Here is a 22539-nt window from a genome sequence, read left to right on the forward strand (position 1 = left end):
CTTCATCTATCTCTCTTTTATTTGACCCTAGGAGGAGAAGGAAGGTGGGATGCCAAGTGATATTTGTTACTGGCCCCAAAGGATCAAGACTTGCCCACAATAAAATGCTGCCTGGATCGTTTCAGTTTAGAATGCATCTTGTAGAAATAACTACCTGTGTGACTGTGGGTAAATCACATCCCCCTCTCAAGGCCCACGGAATACTTTAAGACTCTTGAAGGGAAGGTGCCGACCTGCACTGGTAGAGGCAGCTTTCTTATCTCAGAGCTCCCACCCTAGTTAAATCAGAGACACGAACGATCCCTATTCCTTGCATTTTGTCATTATAACATTACAAAGTGAAGGACGATATATAAATGTGATGAAAAAACAAACCAACAACTAGGAAACTGAAGAATTTACTCTCAGAATAGTTGTGCCCATTGCTTTCTTTATCTCTGATCTTACCTAGTAAAGACCCTTGAAAAATTTAGAGATGTTGTGACTACCTATAATCCAGGTAAGACTCTTTTAAAGTAACTAGGAAATGTAAAATAAATAAGACTTAGAGGTCCCTGCCACATTCTGAACCTCACATTAGCACATCATTTTTCCAAATGGTTATTCTGAACATGTTTTGTATATTCTGAATATCTCCCTTAAGGGAAAGAAGGAAGGTAGCAGGTCCCAGGCTATCAAAGGACTCTGACCACCAATCACAGAGTCAGCCCAAGAGCCTTAAGAACAGCACTGCTTCCAATCAAGTGCCCTCAACCATTATCCTTGAAAGCAGCCCCCAAGAACATGCCATCTGGCATATGCTCCTGGAAGTTTTGTGGCCACTGCTACCGAAGACCCCAAAATGAAAGTTCTTCCCATCAAAGTCCTTGGGTCTGTCAAACGATTCACCATCAGAAACTGACAGGAGGTAGCAACAGCATCAAGAGGAGATGTGGCCATCTCTTTGCTGCCTGAGGACCATGGGACCTTTACATCTGACCTTCCAGTCCATACTGTCTCCCCCATTAGAATGAGCTCCTGGAGAGGAGGGGCTGCCTGACTTTTCTACTTGTATCCCCAGTGCTTGGCACATAGTAAACGCTCAATAAATTTTTATCCTATTTATGCATTCATCCATTTGTCTAATCTTCCCTTTTCTACACTGGTATTCAAGGATGGCAGTGAGACAAATGCATGTTGCCAACAGCTTAATCAATACAGTATGACATACCACATCAAAAACCAAGTACCTTCAGGAAGACTCCAAAGAGTCACCTTGTTGAGTGTTATCCGTTCAGTGCATTCAGATGTATCTCACAATTTGGGTAAAGCGCCCTCTCCTCTGGGGAGCCCCCTCCTACCCCTTCCCCAATGTTTCACATGTCTGTTTCATAATGTGAGTGGTCTATCATGCAACAGTACTATTTTGTGAGCAGGAAGACACAAACGGTTCATCATGAGCACAACATGGCAATCTAAGAATCTGGCGCTGAAAGGTTTTAAAGGAAAATAGATGAACAAACTAATTGGAATAGAACCATGGATATTTAGCAAACATGAAGTTTTCAGGATATTGAAACTTTTTGGATATTTCTTAATATTCCATTGATTCTGAATTGAATTCTAAGTACCACCTTAGTATGCCAGCACCTAATGCTTTAAAGCATCTCTTTATATTCCCACATGTAGTTTCCATCAGTTCCTTCATCGATCAATCAATAAACATTTATTAAACACTACCGTGTGACAGGAACAACGTTAAACATCATTTAATGAGTCTTCTGTGCAAAGTCTTCTGTTGTTGAGATAGGTGACCTGATCCAATTTCCCAGCCCCGCCCCCTCCAAGTGAGATATTTTGAAAATTGTATTGACGTACTTTTAGGGGAAAGGAACAAAAATTGATGATTTGCATTTTTAAAACTTATAGTCCAAGATCTAATATGACTGTATAGTGCATCAACAGTGTGATTTCTCAAGAAAGAGAGCACAAAACTGATTTTAACAAGCTTATGGAAAAAGTCATACAAAAGCAAATTGGAACGTACTTCTGTCTGTAGTGCTCACATATCTGGAGTCCTGGTCTCTCCTCATCCCCTCCTGTATACTGCTTGACTTTCCTGTTTCCAGTTTCATGAGTGAAGCAGAAAGCTCTAAGGAGTTATAAGCATCATACAAAGCCCAGGTAGTGGACATTACGCCTAGACAGACAGAAAGAGAAAAAAGATGCTGGTAACTACCACACTAAAAGAAATTAAGCAAGTTTAATGGAGACAAAATCTCAACCCTGACTTCCTCGCCTACTACAGGACGATCCAGGGTTTCCTAGGAGGTATTAGCAATGTCTGCAACAGGAAAGGGGGAGGAAGAATCATCAATAATTAGGGGTAGAGATTATTTTTAGTGATAGTAATAAATGTAGAATCAAAGTTCCATTAATCTAGAGGCCTTTTGTGTGCCATCATCTTAATAATTTAAAGATCATTGATTTTGGTCTTCTCAAATCAATCTACTTATATATCTAATATATAACAAAAATAGATAATTTTCAACTGCTTGATCTGACATTCAAGACCTTTCCTGATGCTCCCTTCCCTCACTATATTTCCCCCTCCTCCTCCTCCATATGGCTCCTCCACTCTAGGGAAAGCACACTCGCTTCTCACCGTCCTTCACTGCCCCCACACCAATTCTCCCCTCTCTGGAATGCCTGCCTTTTTCCCCTCCAACTATCCAAACCTTATCTCTTCTTCAAATATGAATTCAATATTCACCTTCTCTAGGAAGCTCTCCTTGATGACTGTAATCTAAATGGATCCCTTCCCTCCCAGCATTTCTACAGCACATCACATACACACATACACATGCATATACGCATACACACATATATGTACATAGACATGTTTATACATATGTACACACATATGCACTCTGTCCTAGCTATTTCAGTCCTTCTTGACTGAATTATCAGCTCCTTGCACCCTATTATCCCATCCCTAACACAGCCAGGAACCTGCTAGGTGCCCAATGAATGAGTACTGAGGCATCCCAAGGGCACACCTAGTCATCATGGAACCTGGTCTTTCATCAGATTTCCCTAATCCATTAATTACCTTTTTCTTCTGTTAGGATTTTGTCACACTGAACTTCCTTGTGCTTGGGGGCACCATTAAAAGTCTGCATCACCCTTTCAACATATAAGTCGTTGCCGGCTCGGTTTTTACAAAGAGTCTCGTAAAGCATGTTCTGTCTCCTTTGAAAATTAAGGTGAATGCTACTGGTTAATAACACAGTACCTGCACTGTACCGCCTGTTACCATTACTGTTAGGCGTGCATGCTCCACTCTATTCTTTCCTAAAAAAGGGATTTACTCTAACCCTCTAGAAAACGCTCCCCCCACCAGCTTTATCAAGCTTTTGCTATGCCTGTCCACCAACATGATGTCAGGGTTTCCTCGACACAGACATTTTAGATTTGGGGGGAGGAGGATATGTGATTGAAGACCATACCTCACAGAGGTCCACCCTGACCTTAAGTGTTAATAATGATGCTGTTTGCACAATTTATTTTACTTGGGAGAAAATAATGCTCTAAAAATCAATTTACTAAGGGTAAAATTAAAGTGCTACTGCTATGTGAAAACTGTCTAGTTAGCTTCAATTTTCTAGTAGATATAAAAATAATAATGATAGCAATTATATAGGGCTTTAAAGTTTACAAAGCACTTTACAAACATCTCTCCTGATGCTCACAATAACCCTACAAGATAGATACTATTATCTGTCTCCATTTTATAAATGAGGAAACTGAGGCATATGGGGTAAAGTGATTGGTCCAAGATCACAGAGCAAGTCAGTGTCTGGGGCTGGAATTGAATTCAAGTCTTCTTGACTCCTGGCCCCAGCCCTATCCACTGAACCATAAAAAGAATAGGTGAGTTCCAGGGCATTCGATCCAGTCATTTCCCAAATAGTAATTTTAGAAATACACATTTAATTTCTGAGTCAAAAGTCCCTGACACCTTACTAACATTCCACCCCACCCCAATGACAGAAACAAATTTTATAAATGAAAAAAAAACAATTTTGGAGTGAAAAAATATACCACGTACACAGAAAAAATGAATATGAATAAAAACTCATCCTGAATCACTTTATGCAACTTGATAGCTACCTATATTTTTTCAAACAACATTTAGCATTTTAATTACAAAAACAGGGAACAGACTCTGACGTACTTTATTTCCTCAGCTTCTTCAGACTCTGTGGAATACATGACTGTTGGGAGATTGAAAAGCCACAGGGTTTCAGTTTCGGAGAGGTAGATGTTCACTTTGGCATCTAATTCTTCTTTCGTTAGGACTTTTGGCATTTCTTTCTTAAGCTGGAGATCTTCAAATGATCAAACAAGATTATTCATCAATACACATTTTCAACTTATAGTTTGACTTCTACTTATCTAACCAAGATTGATACAGGTGAATTTCATCATCATTGACAAGGTAGAAGTCTACCCTTCTAATACTTCAACTTAACCAAGGCATATGGGAAGTGGTGTGTCAGTTCCTCAGATTTTCTCATTAACTGAAGGCTAGAACACTTAGAGGGATGGGGATAGGGACCACCACTCTGATTTCATTAGTACTGGGAACTTCTTCTGTTGAAGAAGCTCTCTCTACCAATGTAGCTTGGCCCCTTCTCCCCAACTCGATGTCTTCAAGGCCTGCCCAGACCACTGTGTGATCCAATAACTCACCCAGGTTCAATCAGCCAGAGCATGTCAAAGGCAGGACTTAAACCCTGTGAGGTCACTTGTCTATGCACCATGCTATGCTGCCTAAACCAATACCTTTAAACATTAAATAATGCATTTTGCTCCCCTCAAAGCACTATATGTGTGTTAGCTATCATAATTATATTAAAATGGCTACTTATTATGACATTATTATTCTGGTTGTGTCATGTAAATGCCATTAAGGTAAGGGTGTCCCTGAAAAGAATGGGGATTTAGGTCTCTAGAATTCTTACAAACATGCCCAAAGGCTGTGGGTGAGCTCAGTTAGGCATTTTTAGAGAGTAAGTCTTCTACGAGGTCTCAGGTGAATTAATGCAGTACCAACAAGCTTGGAAAGAGGTCTCCAGTAAAAAAAAAAAAAAAAGACAAAATCTCTTTCTGATGACTTTTGGCAAAGCGAATGAACAGAATAGAGAGAAAATAAAATCATTCATCAAGCACTGAAAATAAAGTTAGATGAAAAAGTGAGAGCTCTTAGGATGCTTCTAATCCAAGTCGAAGGGGTGAGGGCTGGAAGAGCTGAGATTTGAACGACTCCTTCTCCCCATGAGTAGCCGGTCCTAGGGAGATCCAGTTCCTTGCCCAAGGTCACCCAACTGGTAAGGGGCAAGATCAGAATTCAAACTCAAATCTCTTTACTCCTCATCTGATGCTCTTTGTATTATACCCTGCTGTTCAAGGAGGTTTGGAAAACCTACCAAACTACTAGAATGTTCTTATTAAGTAACTGTCCACTGAAAAGAGGGGGCAATGGACAAAAGGCCTGTGGATTATCACTTGATTGCTATATTCAGTGATTTTCAAAATTACAAATAAATGTCTTCTGTTTAAAGGCTTCAGGTAAACACACTCTGAGAAGAAATGCTCAGGTCTTATTACATCAACTCCCATTGGTCTCTGGCTCTACACTGTAATTTAGAGATGCACGGAGTCCAGCAGGAGAGAGGGGAATGTTCTCTATGATGGCCCGGTCCATCCACACCTGGACAACTGTGATGAACTGAACATCTGTCCCACTTTAGGCCATAGGTGAGCAAGACAAGCAGAAATGAGCAACCTGAGGGGGGCGGGGAAGGAGGGAGAGCGAGAGGACCAAAGACTAACATGCTTCAGGCTTGGCTGAAGGAGAAAGGGCATTTAGCCTGGAGATGTGCAGGTGTGAAGAGCATGGCAGACCACTAGGTGGTGCCACAGTGTCCAGAGTGCTTGGCCTGGAGTCAGGAAGCAGAGTTCCCATTGCCTCAAACCCTTACTGGCTGTAATCCTGGGCCGGTGACTTAAGGTCTGCCTCTGTTTCTTCATCTGTACAATAGGAATAATTATAGCACCTATCTCTGTTGCTGAGAATCAAATGAGATATTTGAAAAATGCTTTGCAAACCTTAAAATACTCCAAGAATCCTGGCCATCCTTATTTTGGTGACGATTGCCATCTTCAAGTATTTGAAGGGTGGTTATTTAGAAGAACTAGACATTTTCTGATTGGTCCTGGGGGCAAGATCGAGACTCCCAGGTGAAAGTTAGAGAAAGGCTGACTGAGGTTTGATGGAGCTCTCTCCTGTCGAAGGCCTTGCCTGGGGTCTTCAAGCTGCCTGAATGTCTGCCGGTCAGTAATGCATCCAGGGAACCCTGTACAAGTTGGGCATGGTGGCTTCTGTGGCCCCCACTGAACCATAATGTAAATCAAGAACCACAATGCAGAGACCCAAAAACCTTAGTCTGCAAAGTCTCCTTGCCAAGTGCACCCCAAGACAATCCTGATGAACTCATTTATTAAATCTTACGTAGAAGGATGATAGGATATGATGAGCAGTGTCACCAAATAAAACAGGTGAAAACCAGTAGAGGAAAAAAACAAAGAAAGAAAACTTGGTCAAAGACCCAACTAAGTAATATCACTCCAAAGATATTTTAAGGAAGACAATGGATGAAAGATGAAAAAGATCAGCAATGGTTTTTATAACCAGTTCTTTTCACTAACACAGTAAAAAAAGCCCATGTTTACAGACTGAGATCACCCACCAGAGCAGAGGTCCTTCACCCCCTTTTTGTCACAAGCCCTTCTGGCAGGTTCTGCTGAGGCTGAAGGGGAAGAACACATTATCAACCAAGGCATGGTTCTGTGGGTTCAGCCAATCAAAAGAGCTCTGGAGCCCCCATCCATTCAACTGGCTAAACTCAACTAGAAAAGATTCTGAATGTGTTCTATTTCAGGGATCATTAGCTTAGAAGCAAGGTGAGGGTTGGATTTTACATATTTTGAAAAAGCAATTGTAACACTCTCTGGCAAGAGGCTGGCTGGCCACAATCCTCTGGGCTTGGTCATTCGTCCTAGTTTGGGAAGAGAAGAACAGTGAGTTCAGCCTCAGAAGGGCTCGGGGTGGGGGGGCATTAACAGGGCTTTAGGCAAGCTTTGGACACAGACTCTTCATGAGGAGGAGGAGACCAGGGAGAGGTGGTGATCATCCCCTAGGAACTGTGTCACGAGGTCAGTGGCTGGGGTCTGCCATATCTGCAGCTCCCTGCAGCCTGGAGTCAGGGAGACCCGAGTTCAAATTCAGTTCAGACACTCACTAGCTATGTGAGCCTAGGCAAATCTCTTAACCTCTGCCTGTCTCAGTTTCTACAACTGAAAAAATGAGGATCATAATAGCACCTCCCTCCCAGGGTATCACGAAGACTAAGGGAAATAATATTTGTAAAGCACAAGGTTCGGTGCCTGGTACATAGTAAGTGTTTAATAAATGGTCAGGTTTTTTTTTTTCTTTTTCCTTTCATAAATACACTGTGTAGCTGGAGAACTCTCTTCAGCATGAGAGTGTCATGGGACTAGGCAGAAGAGAAGGGCATTTCCTAGGGCAGGGCTAGGAGCTCCCCCCAAGCCTATACCTGGGGGCATGAATCCCTGTGAGTGTGGACCTTATGTTATACATCTGGCTCATGCATAGGTGTGAGTCAAGGTCACACAACATACCCTATAATAATTAAATTTTAAATGGCATCATTGAAATATATTTGGTGTTCATACACATAAATCTAAGAAGGAAGGAAACAATCATTTGCCCCTCATAACAACCCCGGGAAGTAGGTACTATTATTACCTTTATTTTACATCTGAGGAAACTGAGGCAGATGGAGACATAAGTAACTTGCCTGGTGTCCACAGCTGCTAGGTGTCTGAGGCTAGATTTGAATTCAGATCTTCCTGACTCAAGGTCTAGGGCTCTATCCACTGCAGAGCCACCTAGCTGCCTCCAGTTCCATATATTTAGTGCAGCAACTTTTTATTATTTTATGAATTATTATTAATTTATTAATTTTTTACTGTTAATGACAGAGTACTATATCTTCATATATATTAGAGAGAGGCAGTGAGGTATAGTAAAGAGCTGGCTTCCAAGGTGTGAAGGTCTGGGTTCAAGTTCTGCTTCTGACACCTACCGGCCATGTGACCTGGGCAATTTACTTAACTTGTCAGTGGTTGATGCCATTCTCCAACTGAAACTATGAACTGCAGAGAACAGGCTGCTCTGCATAGGGGGAAAGAGCTTCCTCACCTAGGGGTTCCCTATACCAACAGAATCACAGGCATCTATCAATCTATCTGTCAGGTATTTTCCACTTATTTTTCCACATCTGTTTATCTATCTATCATCCACCTATCATCTATGATCCCATCCATCTCCATATCTCTTATCTCTCTGCGTGTGCAGTTCCATCTCTGTCTCTGTCTCTGACTGTCTCTGTCTCTGTCTTTCTGTCTGTCTGTCTCTCTCTCTCTCTCTCTGTATCTCTCTATCTATCTCTCTATCTGTCTGTTGGTCTCTCAACGTATGTGCCATTTTCCTCTTACCAACATAACTGGATATTGTTTCTCGTCTGTAAGATGGCTCCTCCAAGTCTTCTCCAATAGACTCTGTTGTAGAAGCACTAGACTTAGAAACAGTGCTGCTTCCTAAAGCTGACCTTGAGTAAGGAAGAAATATTCATCAGGAGAAGGGAGAGTATACATCTGTACACTCCTGCAGGCAACACTGAAATAATCTTAAATGCTTGACATAAGGTATTCTAAGAACCTTTGAAGAAAACCTGTATTTCACAAATACCACCGGTTAGGGTCTCAGGGACCTTCATGGCCTCCACTTGGGACTGAGTCTTTACATCCGCATTCACCCTGCCTTGCACACAGCATGGCCGGATCTCCTCTGTTGGGGGGCAGGGATAATTTTACTGGTATCTTAGTTTCCCTGGCTGTCAGCCCAGTCCGTGGTGTACAGTAAGCACTAAATAAAGACTTGTGAATTGATGGAACTCTACCCTTGAATCCCTTACTGCTCTGCCTTTGCCAAGCCCTGTTCCCTGATGCACCCACCCTCTGCCTTCTTTCCTCCTCTTCCTCATTCACTGCTCAAGTGAGGAAGAGGTATTTGACCCAACCAGGTCCAACACAAATCTATTCTTTAATCTCACCTGGGCCTTCACCACCACATGGGGATCTTTAACTCCTTGCATGGATCCTCTATGCTTCTTCCTACTGGTATGGTTCCTTGTCCTTCCCCTGACCCTCCCATGGAAATAGGAGAGAGCTCTTCCTATGCTTGTGCAGTGTCTAAAACAGGATTTAAAGCCAAACCTCCCTGATTTCAAATCTAGCACTATCCGCTAAGAATCAGCAGGGCCTGGCAAGGAAGGATAGGAACAGAAATGTTGACTTGTTAAAGCTTTTAGATAAGAAGAGATTCAAAGAAGGGATAGGTATTGCTGGCCTTCTCAATGGATGGAAGACGGTCAGGAGGAAGGGAGAAAATTTGGAACTAAAAAAAATTTTAATGAATATCAAAAATAAATTAATTAAAAATTTCTTTAAAAAACAAATGAAGAACGGACAGGACCAGTTTTTAGAGGGATAGGATGATGATGAAACTTCCAGGACTGAATCGTGCTCTTCCAGAAGCTAGGAATGATGGGAATGAGAACAAAACTCCCCCCCACCATTGCGCTTCAGACACGGCTAAGGAGGGGAAAGAAAAGAAAGCAAAGATGGCATGAGATGTGGAATGTGCAAAGAGTGGAGCAGGAAAGGTGACTCTAGACCATGTTTTCAGGAGAAATCTGCTCATGATACACATAGCCAAAAAACAATGTCACTTTCCTTGACTTAGGTAGGACATAACCCAGGTTCTCAATTAACTCACTCTTATGTGTGCTCCATGGCCATTGTACAGACCTTAAATATCTTCAAATAAAGGTCTCAAAATATTAATAATTGACAAGTACTTAAGCCCTTACTCATATTTTTATATAAGGCCTGTCTTCAAATAAACAGAAATTAATTCCATAAGCAAATGACCCTAACAATCTATCACAATACACCCACGTGCAAATGTTTTACATTATCATTTATAAGTGTGTATACATATCTACATATCTATTAGTTCTCTCTGACATGAAAAGAAGCTCAAATTATACATTGTAGAAGAAAATGCAGCCCGCTGCACCCTACCTTGTGAACTGTCCCACAAAACTAGGGTTGATGGTGTTCTGAAAGATGGTGTAGGAGCCTGTATAGTCTGATCCAAGAGACACATCCTGAGACACAAGTAGTTTACTAGGCTTTTTGGATCCAGGAAAATGTGGATCTGGATGAAAAAGGGGTTTAGGAGTGACATCATTCCCTTGTGCATCAAATACCTGTAAATTACAATAACCAAAGGCAATCAGGAACACGTAAAACATGAAGAGAAAACATTTGGATGACAAAGCTTGACTGAAATAAGATAAAGATGAAAAACAGAATGGGGGCTTTTCAGGAACAAAAATGAAGTTCTCCTTTAAAAAGAACTGCACTAAGTAGGCATAATTATTTAAGAAAAACCCCTTGGCCTAGCCTAGAATCACTCCAATATATGAATATTGATACCTGGCTTCAATCACATAATTCATAATCAATCTTTTAAGGCTCGATCCCTTCAGTGATCTACGGTTTCCCTCAGATGACACAACGTCTATCGCTTGGATTCCACTCAAGGAGGAAAGTCTCTGGACTTGGCAAGGCTTGCCTCAACCGAGAGAAATAGAAGCCCATCATTAGACACAAACTGGAAGACTTTCTGACCTGGCTTAGCGGTATTTCCTAGAACTTGTGCTACCTTAGCAGAGACTTCAAGAGTCTAGTACCATCCATACCAAGGCAGGGCCTTAGTAAAGATTTCTTCCATTTTTTTAAAAACTAGGTTTTATTTTAAAAAATCAGCTTCCTCTCCCTTCCACTTCTTCCCCCTACCCCCAGGCAGAAAGCAAAACCACACAATACAACACACATATCTTACATATACATATACATCAAGCAAAACAAAATTTCTCATTGACCGTGTCTAAAACCGTGTCTTGGTCAGGAGACAGACAGCAGGCTTCATGAGTCCTTAGGAGTTCAGGTTGGTCACTGTGTTCATCAGTCCCCAAATTTGCTTTTCTTCTTTTTATATTTTCTTTACATCAGCCAAGAGCCTCCCCCTCCCCTCTAAATGCTACTCCCTGCCCCAACTGAGAATATAAGCAAACCAAAGCCCATTACAAACACATGGAGTTGAACCAAACAAATTTCTACATCAATCCTGTTGCTCTGCATTCTGAACCCTTACGGTCACGGTCTCTATCAGGAGGTGGGGAGTGTATTTCCTCGTGAGTCCTCCAGCACCTTGGTAGTTTATTATGCTGACAAAGAATTCAGCACAGTAGCATTTTCTCACATTCCTATTTCATCCATTTATAGGCACCCCCTCAGATCCCATCCTTCGCCACCTCAAAAATAGCTCTGGATATTTCTATACAACCTTAAAGTTTGTTTTGCATAGAAAGCCTATGAGGAAGTAACATAAGATCAGTCTGGAAGCAGAGGGTGAAGGCAGACTCACAAAAGCTTTAAATGCCAAAGAGGGAAGGAAATAGGGAGCAGAAGAGTGATGCGGGCAGACCTGTGCTTTAGAAAGATCAATTTGGTAGTTGTGTGGGGAGTAAACTGGAGAAGGGAGAGACTAGAGGCAGGTCACTCTGGACACCTTTATTTCATTTTTGCCCTAAAGGAGAAGGCCAGAGCAGAACATTCAACGTGGAAAAGAGGGAGAGATGAGCTCAATGACAGTATGGCTCACTGGACAGAATCAAGGATGGTGCTAACGTTGCAGAAGATCTCCACTCCACTATGGAGTGCTCCAAGGCTCTATCCATGCTTGGTCCTGGGGTATGTAACATTTTATCAATTGTTTGCCCAAACGCCTAGATGGCAGGGAAAGTAACACACCTACTAATAAGGAGATAAGACAGTTTTTCCAGGTTAAAACAGTGGTGGGAATCTAATTCGATGAAGTTTCATAGGAATAAATGAAAAGTCTTGTACTTACACTTTTCAAAATCAATTTTCCAATTAAAACACAAGGGAGACATCTCTGGCCAGCAGTTTGTCTGCAGAAGGGAGGGGAATTTTAGCGGATTCCAAGCTCAATGGGGGTCAACCAGCAGTGGGACCTGAGGACCCCAGAGTTAGTTAGCCTAGGGTTACAGGGAGAGGCAGAAGCAATCCCAGGAAAAAAGATCTAAGAGTGCCAGGAGTCTGTCTATGCCTTGGTCAGACCACACCTGGAGTACTGGGTTCAGTTCTGGGTGCTGCAGGTGAGCAGAGGCACAGTTGGACGGAAAAACGTCTGAGGGCAAACAGGATGGTCAAGGCTTTAGCCTAGGCCATGTGAGTTCCTTGACTGAAGGACAGTGAGATGTTAACCTGAGAGAAAAAAGATTCAAGGGGAATGAACACAGCACTACCTTCATGTGGACTCGGAATTGTACTTGTCTGGTGCGGCCCTGGGGGCAGGGCCAGGAGCAATGGGGACACTCTGTAAAGAGATGGGGGTAGACTTGATGTCAGTAAAAGTCTCCTCACAGTCAGAGGATGGGAGGTCAAGGAAGAAGCATCAGAGGGGGGAACATGAGGGCAGTCTGCCATCCTGGGATTCTGCTCACAGGAGATGATGGAGACCTTCTAGGATCAACATGATCTCACAGGTAGACACATAAGTGGACAAATTGAGTCTAACTCAGTGAGGTGCTGTGATCTCAGGTACTGCTGAACCTCAACAGGACAAGAACCATGGCTGGACTGGGGTTCTGGAAGGACTCCTTATTACCAGATGTCTGTGGGAGATCTCACACTGTGTCAGGGGCGGAGAAGCTACAACGTCTGGACTTCCCTGCCCAGATGGTCATTTCATTATTCCAAAGGCAGAGAAATGGAACTCTGCTTGATCTTCCCCAACAAAGAGGGGATAGAAATGGTGGGAACCTTGAAAGATAGTGACCACTCTGTCCTAGAGCTTAGGATATAGAAGAAGAAGAAAGCAGTGCACAATCTGATCCAGAGCCTAGACTGTGGAAGAGCAGACTGCAAAGGGTGATGAGAAAGCCTAGGGAGTATCTCTGGGACTAAAAGCCCAAGGAGAAGTCAGAACCAGAAAAACAAGGAAGAAATTCTGGAAAGGAGACGTCCATTTTTGGGCATGGCCAGGAGTGGATTTTTTTTCCTTTTTTGCTTGACAGTATATTTGTGATATGGGTTTTATTTTCTTTCATTTCCCCTGGAAAGTGGTAATGTGTGATAATTTAAAAAATAAAATTTAATTAAAAAAACACAAAAATCTGAAGCTACAAAGAGAAGCAATTCTAGTGAGTAGGAGAATGGGGTATTTGTATAAAAAGGCCTAGGTGAATACATGGGAAAATTATGTAAATTTTAAAGAGACGCAGACAGAAGGTGGAGCCAAGGATGAGGAACAGAGAAGGTCTACAAATGCCCTGGATTTGTGAGCAGAGAACTAGGGAGCACTCACACGCAGAATCAGCAAAGGATAACAAAGTGCTAAGACAACCAAAAGCATTGGGTTTTTTTAAAAGCTAACTGGAGAAGAAGACAAGGATTGAGATAGATGGGACAGTGACAGCCACAGGGAGAAAAAATAACAGCTGGGACCTACATGGTTGTTACCTTTCCCCTTTTCAGGCTTGTCTATAATGGGAAACTAAAAGGAGAGAGGGTGTGTGTGTGTGTGTGTGTGTGTGTGTGTGTGAGTGTGTCTGTGTGTGTTCATGCTTGTGTGTGTGAATGTGTGTGCATGCTTGTGTGTGAGTGTGTGTAAGTGTGAGTATGCGTGTGTGTGCATGCTTGTGTGTGTGTCTGTGTGTGTGCATGCTTGTATGTATGTGTGTGTAAGTGTGTGTATGTGTACATGCTTGTGTGTGAGTGTGAATGTGTGTGCATGCTTGTGTGTGAGTGTGTGTGTAAGTGTGAGTGTGTGTATGCGTGTGTGAGTGTGTGTGTGTTTGAGCTAGTGTGTGTATGGCTGATGGTGTGTGACTGAGGGTGTGTGAGTGAGGGAAGTATGTATGTGTGTGTGAGTGAGTGTGTGTGTGCATGCTTGTGTGTATGTGTGAGTGTAAGAGTGTGTATGCTTGTGTGTGAGTGTGTGTATATGTGCATGCATGTGTATGAGTATATATGTGAGTGTGAGTGTGTGCGCATACTTGTGTATGAGTGTATGTCTGAGCTAGTGCATGTATGACTAAGGGTGTGTGAGTGTGTGTGTCTGAGCTAGTGTGTGTATGAGTGAGGATCTGTGAATTAGGGTGAGTATGTGTGTGTGAGTGTGTGTGCATGCTTGTGTGTGAGTGTGTGTCTGAGCTAGTGCATGTATGAGTGAGGGTACGTGAGGGTGACTGTAAGAGTGCGGGAGTGTGTTCATGCTTGTGTATGGGTGCGTGTCTGAGCTAGTGTGTGTATGAGTGAGGGTGAGTATGTGTAGGTGTGTGTGTGTGTGAATGTGAGTGTGTGTGTGATCAAGTGAGGGTGTGTGAGGGTGAGTATGTGTGCACGTGCGTGTGTGTGTGATTGAGTGAGGGTGTGTGAGGGTGGGTATGTGTGCACGTGCGTGTGTGTGTGTGTGTGTGTGTGTGTGATTGAGTGAGGGTGTGTGAGGGTGGGTATGTGTGCACGTGCGTGTGTGTGTGTGTGCAGGGATAGTATAGAAACACACTACTGCAGGGATATCAGCTTGCACTGGGCCTGTTCAGCAAGGACAGTCAGGTACCGTGAGGGAAATCCAGGAATCATTATCAGAGAACTAAGGGCAAGGTCACAAGCCAGGGCAGAAGAGGGTTCAAAGGGCTCTCAGCCAGCGCGTGCTCAGGGCTCGCTCTGCTGTCCTGAGGGGCAGTGACCGCCCGCACAGTCGAGGAAGGCCCCGCAGCTGAAGGGCGGATGAGAGACAAACCCTCTCACAAGCCTGACAACTAGTCTTCACTGAGGCCCGAAAACATTTAGATTATTGGAAGGCAAGTTTGGAGAAGACGGCCAGCTTGGGGTATTACTCTTAAGTCAGTTAGATGATGAATGTCTCTGCCAGTGAATACCTTAAGAGAAAAAGAATCCGCTTAAACCTCCCTAGCCAGATTTTTAAAGAGACAAAAATCATCCAAATGATGCCAAGAAAGCCCTTCTAAATTCTGAAGCCCGCAAAATCACCGATTAAACTACAGTGTTTGTTAAAGCTTTGTATCAGCTTTAGGTCCAGCATTGGCTACCACGGCCTTCCATTGCCTTCTATGGGACACGCGCACAGACCGCAGGGCAATGCCAAACAGGGATATCCCATGACTTCAAGAATACCGTTGGTTTCCATTACTGGAGGTGATCCGTACAGGACAGCAGCAGACGTTTCACTTCTAACATTTCATTTTTAAAGTTAATTTAAGTAAGGGCAAGCTTCAACCCCAAGTACAGACCTGGATTTGCTGCCTCGGATGGTGCAAGGGCACTTTGTCTCTGCCCTCTGTCGGCCCGCTTGTGGTTCTCGACAGCGCTGTTCTACTGCTCAAGCTGGTTTTACTGCGGTTCATGCTCGTTTTGCTTACAGAGAGGCTGACCTTCCTGGTGGTGGACATCCTCCTTGTCTGGGACGGACTGCCCCTATAAAAACAAAAGGAAAAAAAACACTATGCAGGATCCAAGGAAGAATGCAAATTAAGCTGTCATATAACCGAAGGTCTTTGTTTTCCAGGATAGGGGAGACATAGGCATATTTGTAAGCAGTAAGAAATAAGAGTAGACAGGGAGAGATAGAAAATAAATGAAAGAGTGGGAATGACAGAGGGGTGGTGGAGGAAACAGGATAGAACACAATTGTTTGAGCAGGTAGGAGCAGACTTAAGTCTTAGCAAAGAGTAAGATCACTTCTGCGTACGAGACAATGGTGAAGGAGAGTGACAGGAGATGAGGAAAACCAGAGAAGAAGGAGTAATATAAGGTAAGGTTCTCAGCTGAGAGGGTGGGGGAAGAGGAGCCATGAAAGGTTTGAAGAAGGATAAGAAAGTCTGGAAAAGATGCTAGGGAGAGAGCTGATAAGGTAGTTATAGGAGGATTGCCACAATGATGGCAATTATGTGAGATTATGTAAGATAAATCTGTAGTGGATCCAGTCAGTACAACTGTGTGATTTTCTCCATTTTCATTCAAAAGCTATAAACGGTGAGAATGATCCAAGGCTGAAGGGTGGCTGGGCATAACTAGTGATATGACTGGGGGCTAGGGATTCAAGGGAGGAGAACAGAGTAAAGTTGAATTGGTTCACCAAAAGGTCAAGATGGGCAGAAGACAGAGCGGTTCGTGAAGGGGAGATGGCCTGGGAGAGAACTGAAGGGTCAAAGGATTGGAGGTTGTGGTGCAGGTGAGGACTAGAGTTACACATGGGAAGGTAAAGGGATATCAGAACTTCTGAACATGGGCAAGGCACATTTGTGAGGATGGCAAAATCAACGGTATGACCATCCATCTTTGATAGAGTGAAGTAGCCACCACTTTCACAAGGCCTCCTCTGCCTTTTTCTGCCAGTCCAATGGCTGATCTCCCAATGCGATGTACTGACCCTCCAAAGAGCAACTCTCCCCTTGACTTCAAGCCCCCCATCTCCTGCTGCTCCTGTCCTTCGAGGTAGACCCATGGTGATGAACATTCTCATACCTGCTCATACCCTTGCCATCCCAGGGACTCTGTCCTCTTGCAGATCACCCTCCAATCTCCATTGATATCCCCTCCCACTCAATTCCTCATTCCCATCCCCCTCAACTCTCTCTGACCCAAAGTGTCATCCTTAACTCCAGTGCCCTTTGGAAGACTTGTTTCATAGGTAACAAACTTCTCTTCATCTTAAATCTATTTAAATAAAATTCTTTCCCACTCCTGTCTACTAGCTCTAACTCAACCCTGGCTTTGCTGATGACACTGCTTCCCTGGCCACCCTTTCCAGTACTGGCAGCACCTTCACTTGTTCTCTGTGGACAATATGGCTCCACAGGAAGAAATCATTCCTCCCATTGAGCACTGCCCAGAAGGAGAATGAGCTGTCTTGACAGATGATGAGGTCCCCTCCCTTGGATGTCTTTAAGCATATCAGTCAACTGGCAGTTACATTAATTTATTAATTAAATGCCTACTAGGCACTGTGCTAAGGTCTGGGTTTCACAGTTAAAAAAAGTCCCACTTGCCGCATAGACTATAATGAGGATTCTTTTTATGTATTTATGTCTACTGTGGTCCTTCTCAACTCTTAAATCCTATGATTCTGGAAGCAGATCTGCTCTGGAGGAAGTAGCACCTCGTGCATCAATAATTTGGGGGTCACAGGTAACAATGGGTGAGAGGTAACCCTGTAAAATAGGTAACTCCTTGTGGAAGGGAATTGAGGCAGCCATTTGTAAACCTGTGGATAAGAGATCTGCTGTCTTCCTGGGACCTGTATCTAGAACAAGACAGAGAAATTCCCAACACTTGTGAAACCTGTCAACCATTACCCACTCCTGGTAGTCACATGGAGACAAATACCACCACAAGAAAACAGTCCTGAGGGAAAAGCTGAAAATGGAAGGACACCGATGGTGTGCTGATAACAACTGGATCAAAATGAGACAGAACTGGGGAAGTGAACAGCTGAATAAGGGGGAGGTCCCTGAGCCTGGGGTTTGGATTTCTGGATGATGGCTTAAAATACAAAACTAATGGACTCTTGGACAGGGGTGGAGGGTATCTAAAAAGGGCTGAGTAAAAACATAATTTCTTGTACTGGAATTGATGACATCTTTTTAAGAAAAGGGTGAAAGTTCTTTTCGGAAGATTTCTGGAACTAATGCCATCTCCTTGATGTATAAACTCTTCTTTCACAACATGACTAATATGGAAATGTTTTGCATGACTGCACATGTATAACCTACATCAAATTGCTTACTGTCTCACAGAAGAGGAAAGGGAGAAAATTTGGAACTCCAAAAAGAAAAAAGGAAATGTTAAAAAAAAAAAAAAAAAGACCTACAGGGGGTGGGGAATCCAGGATTGAAACATGGTGCAGAACTCTTGTGTGAGTATTAACTGAGTGGGGGGAAATGATACTATTGTGAGGCTATCCTATGAACCATTTGGACAAAAGGAGGTATTAAACAAAGAGCTGAACAGATCACAAAGGTGACACAAAAGGATGATACCATAATGATGGGCAAGGGGGAGGTTTAAAAATAGAGACACTAATAATAATTTGAGATTCCTTGCTCATTATGATTCTCTATTGTGTCTACTTTTATATTATATATTCTCTATATGTTTTATGTTGGGTTTTTGTTTTTATTTATTTTGAACTTAAATGCAAAAAGACCCAAAAAAAATCCATGTATAGAACATAACACAAAGAGGATTCAGTACAAAACCATGAATCTCTATTTCACAGTTGGCTTTTTTTTTTTAAAAAAACTATGTAACAAACACTACAGGTCATTTTCAAAGCTACTTTGCTGTTCCGTCCTTCCTCCTGGTTTTTCTTTGTTTCTATGCTGTACACTTTTCCCCTCCTTTCTTCACCACACCCCATTAGAGAAGGTGACCATCAGATACAGACGTGTGTGTGCGCGCGCATGTGTGTGTGTACAAAACCATCTTATACATACTTCTACTTATCAGTTCTTTCTCTGGAGGTGAATAGCATCTTTCTTCATAGCTGCTTTGTAGTTGATTTGAACATTTATAATATTCAAAATAACAATCATTCACAGCTGTTCTTCAAACAATATTGCTGTTTCTGTATACAAATTTCTCTGGGTTCTGCTCATTTCACTCTTCATTATCTCAGGAACATCTTTCTATGTTTTTCTAAAATCAATGAGTTCCTCTCTTACAACACAGTATTATTCCGTCACAATCATATACCACAATTTGTCTGGCTATTTCCCGAATGATGGGCATCCCTCAATTTCCAGTTCTTTGCCACCACCAAGAGAGCATCTAGAGTTTACAACATGGAGGCTCTTTTCCTTTTTCTCTGATCATCTTGGGAAACAGACCTAATAGTGGTATTGCTGGGTCACAGGGTACACAAGGTTTTCTAACTCTTTGCTCTCCAGAACACCTGGATCAGTTCAGTTTCACCAACATGTATGAGTGACTCCACTTTGCATGATTTCATTAGAATGGACGATCCTAGACAACAGGGACTGTGGGATTCTGTGTCCCCATCACTTGGCACAGTGCCTGGCACATGGTGAACACTTATAAATGCTTATTGTCTGACCCAAACTCCTCTGCTTGGCATTTAAAGCCCTTCACAGTGTAGCACCCACCACCTTGCCTATTTCTAGGTTTATTTCACATAAATGCTTCATTCACTCTCCATTCCAGATAATTTGGCCTATTTGCTATTGACTGAACTTGGAATTCCATCCTTTATATTCTCTCTGCCTGGAGTGTACTTCTTTCTTATTTCTCGGCCTCCCTGCTTCCTGCAAAGCTTCACTGCCTGTGTATGGGGGGAGCCTACGATGACCCTCACTGGGTCATCCACCCCTGGATGTGAGACAGTCCTTGGGATACTTAACTGTTCACGTCTTGTATCTCCTTAGAGAAGCCAGGCTCCTGGAGGACATGGGCTAGTTTTCATTTTTTCTCTGTATTCCTAAGACCTAGCAGTGCCTAGAACATTTTAGTCCATTATTAAAAGCTGGCTGGATTTCACTGAACTGGACTTGGGAAATTTCATCCTTTGAAGACTGGAGAACCTGCTCCAACTGTGGGAACCCTAATTCCGGACATGTTTTTGATTAATAAGAACCAGTTGCTAGTGTGGAAATCACTGAAATATGGGATAGAAGAAACGTGGCTGGATCCCAGGTCCTGTGAAAAAGATCTGGGTGCGCAAGTAAACTACATGCTCACTATGACAACATTGTGACCAGACAGTTTTAAGAAGCTGTGACTCCTGGCTATGCTAAGAGTTACGGTATCCAGAATGAGGCAGGCTTATGTAGGGCAAATCCATCTAATCTATGAGGAGCAGCATGCTTCAAGGTACAGCAGATGAATGGGACATGAGCTGTGGGTGCCCTGAAGATGCTGGGCTGGGTTCAGTGTCCCCTCCTCAGGAGCTGTCACAGGTCTGGTAAGCTGGGGCACCTCCTGAAGGACGTTGAGGATAAGGGTGACATGGATCTGCACATGATTCCGATGATTACTCTGGGATATGAAGGTGCACTAGTGCAGGGGGTCATGAGAGCCCAGCTAAGCAGCTCTTTGGAGAGAAAAATCTAGAGTCAAAGAGGAAGCTCATGGATTAATTTATTCCACAAGCACTTTATTGAGGAAAAGTCACTACATAGGAGGCACAGAGAAGTCCAAAGGGCAACCCTACCTCCCAAGGAGTTCACATTATAGTGGTCTGAGACAAGGACACAGATAAATCAATACAAAATTACACCAAGAAGATACAAAGTAAATGGGGGGCAAGTAGAATCTGGAGGGGATGCGGGAATAACTGTGGGCAGGAGTTAGCATGTCAGCTGAGCCCTACAGGAATTAGGAATCCTAAGTGAGATCAGTCAATCAAAAAGCATGTATCATGTAACAAGTACAACATGTTTTTTGGGGGTAAGGACTAAATACATAGAAAACGGACGAGTGAACTTGAGAGGGTGAGGCACTGAGGCCCCTGGGCTGGGAAAGGTCCCTGCAGAAGTATGTCTTTGAACCCAGGCTTGGTGAAAGGGGAAATGGGGAGAAGGGAGAGAATCCCAGCCATGGCAGACAGCTGGGGTAAGGGCAAACTAGGAGCTGGGATGTCTCAGGTGAGAAATGGGAAGCAGGCAGGCCAGTGTGGCTACAGCCCAAATGCAGAGAGGCTGCTGATGGGACATCAGCCTGCAAAGCCAGATGGGAACCTGACTAGGAAGGGCCTTAGATGCTTGGGTTTGTATTGTACCCTGGAGGCAAGAAGCAGGCACTGACAGCTCCAGAGTCAGGGCTCATTTCTGTGCTTATCTCTAAATATGGAAACTGTGTGAAGAATGGATGGAAGGTAAAGGGAAGGGACTGGAGGGAGACCAATTAGAAAGCTGCGATGCCAGGCCATGCCCTGGGTTCCCCCCAACACTTGACAGTATTTTATTTTTTTTCCAATTATGTGTAAAGATAGTTTTTTAACATTCATTTTTAGAAGATTTTGAGCCCCAATTTCTTTCTCCCTCTCTCCCCTTCTCTCCCTCCTTCTCCAAATGGCATGCCATCTGATGTAGGCTATACAAGTACATCATATTAAATATATTTCCACATTAGACATGTTGTGAAAGAAGAATTAGGACAAAAGGGAAAACCACAAGAAAGAAAAAGAGAGAGAAAATAAAATTCTACAATCTGCAGTCAGACTCCATAGTTCTTTCTCTGGATGTGGATAGCATTTTCCAACATCAGTCTTTGGAACTGTCTTAGATCCTTGAACTGCTGAAAAGAAATGTCTACCATAATTGACCGTTGCACAGTGTGGCTGATTCCATATACAGTGTTCTCATTCTGCACACTTCACTTTACATCAGTGCACTTAAGTCTTTCCAGGCTTTTCTGAAATCTGCCTGCACAACAGTATTCCACCACAATCATTTACCACAACTTGTTCAGTCATTCTCCAACAGATAGGCATCCCCTCAATATCCAATTCTTGGCCACCACAAAAAGAGATGTTAGTTCATTAAGAAGATAGATTCCAATTTTGCATTGGGTCCAGATCTTTTATTTCATCAGTGCATAAACTCTTGGCAGGTAAACACTTTCCACTGACAGAGGCTGACAAAAGTCCTGGAAACTTGCAGGAGTACGAAGGGTTCAAGGATGGTCAGAGGTGAGACTTAAGATTTAAAACTGGAAGGCGTATTAGCAGGTCATCAGATCCAACCTCCTCAGTTTACACATGATGAAACTGAGGCACAAAGGGAGGAAGCGACCTGTCCAAAGTCACACAGGTCATCTCTCACGTTCCCCAGTCTGTCCACCTCCATCTCCTTATTCAGAAGACTCCAGTTCAATACAGGACATGTCCCTAACCTGAAGGATGAGGATTCTTTTAGCAGACGTGGAGAGCGAAGAGTGGAAGGAGGGGGCCTCTTAAAGGCAGTGAGATCATTTGGGAGACACACGAGGGCTTGGACCAGGGCAGAGGTGATGGAGGATACATGGAAGAATTCCTCAGATGAATTTGTAAATCTGCCTGTCTCACGATCTCATGGCTTTTCAAAAGTTGTCAATGAACAGAAAAGAAAACTTCTCTGGTTGTCTGACTTGATTTCTCCACTTACTGAACACTTGCTAACGTTAGTCCTGGAGCAAAGTGCTGGGGAAGACACAAGGAAGACAGGCTGTCCAGAT

The 22539-nt window shown here is 43.1% G+C and overlaps 1 protein-coding gene across 4 annotated transcripts in view; it reads right to left on the reverse strand.

Moving 5' to 3' along the window:
- The window catches only part of DNAI4 (dynein axonemal intermediate chain 4), a 65086-nt gene that overhangs the window by 34681 nt on the left and 7866 nt on the right, over positions 1 to 22539 (reverse strand). For all 4 annotated transcript variants that reach the window (XM_072649774.1, XM_072649777.1, XM_072649776.1 and 1 more), the window contains exons 2-7: positions 15600 to 15783; positions 10276 to 10463; positions 8626 to 8738; positions 4217 to 4370; positions 3092 to 3231; positions 2027 to 2179 (exon numbers count right to left, since the gene is read on the reverse strand). In XM_072649774.1, coding sequence (XP_072505875.1) covers positions 2027 to 2179; positions 3092 to 3231; positions 4217 to 4370; positions 8626 to 8738; positions 10276 to 10463; positions 15600 to 15783 — 932 coding nt within the window. The remainder of the gene's footprint in view (positions 1 to 2026; positions 2180 to 3091; positions 3232 to 4216; positions 4371 to 8625; positions 8739 to 10275; positions 10464 to 15599; positions 15784 to 22539) is intronic.

Source organism: Notamacropus eugenii, chromosome 2 (genome assembly GCF_028372415.1).
Source record: "Notamacropus eugenii isolate mMacEug1 chromosome 2, mMacEug1.pri_v2, whole genome shotgun sequence".
Lineage (NCBI taxonomy): Eukaryota > Metazoa > Chordata > Mammalia > Diprotodontia > Macropodidae > Notamacropus > Notamacropus eugenii.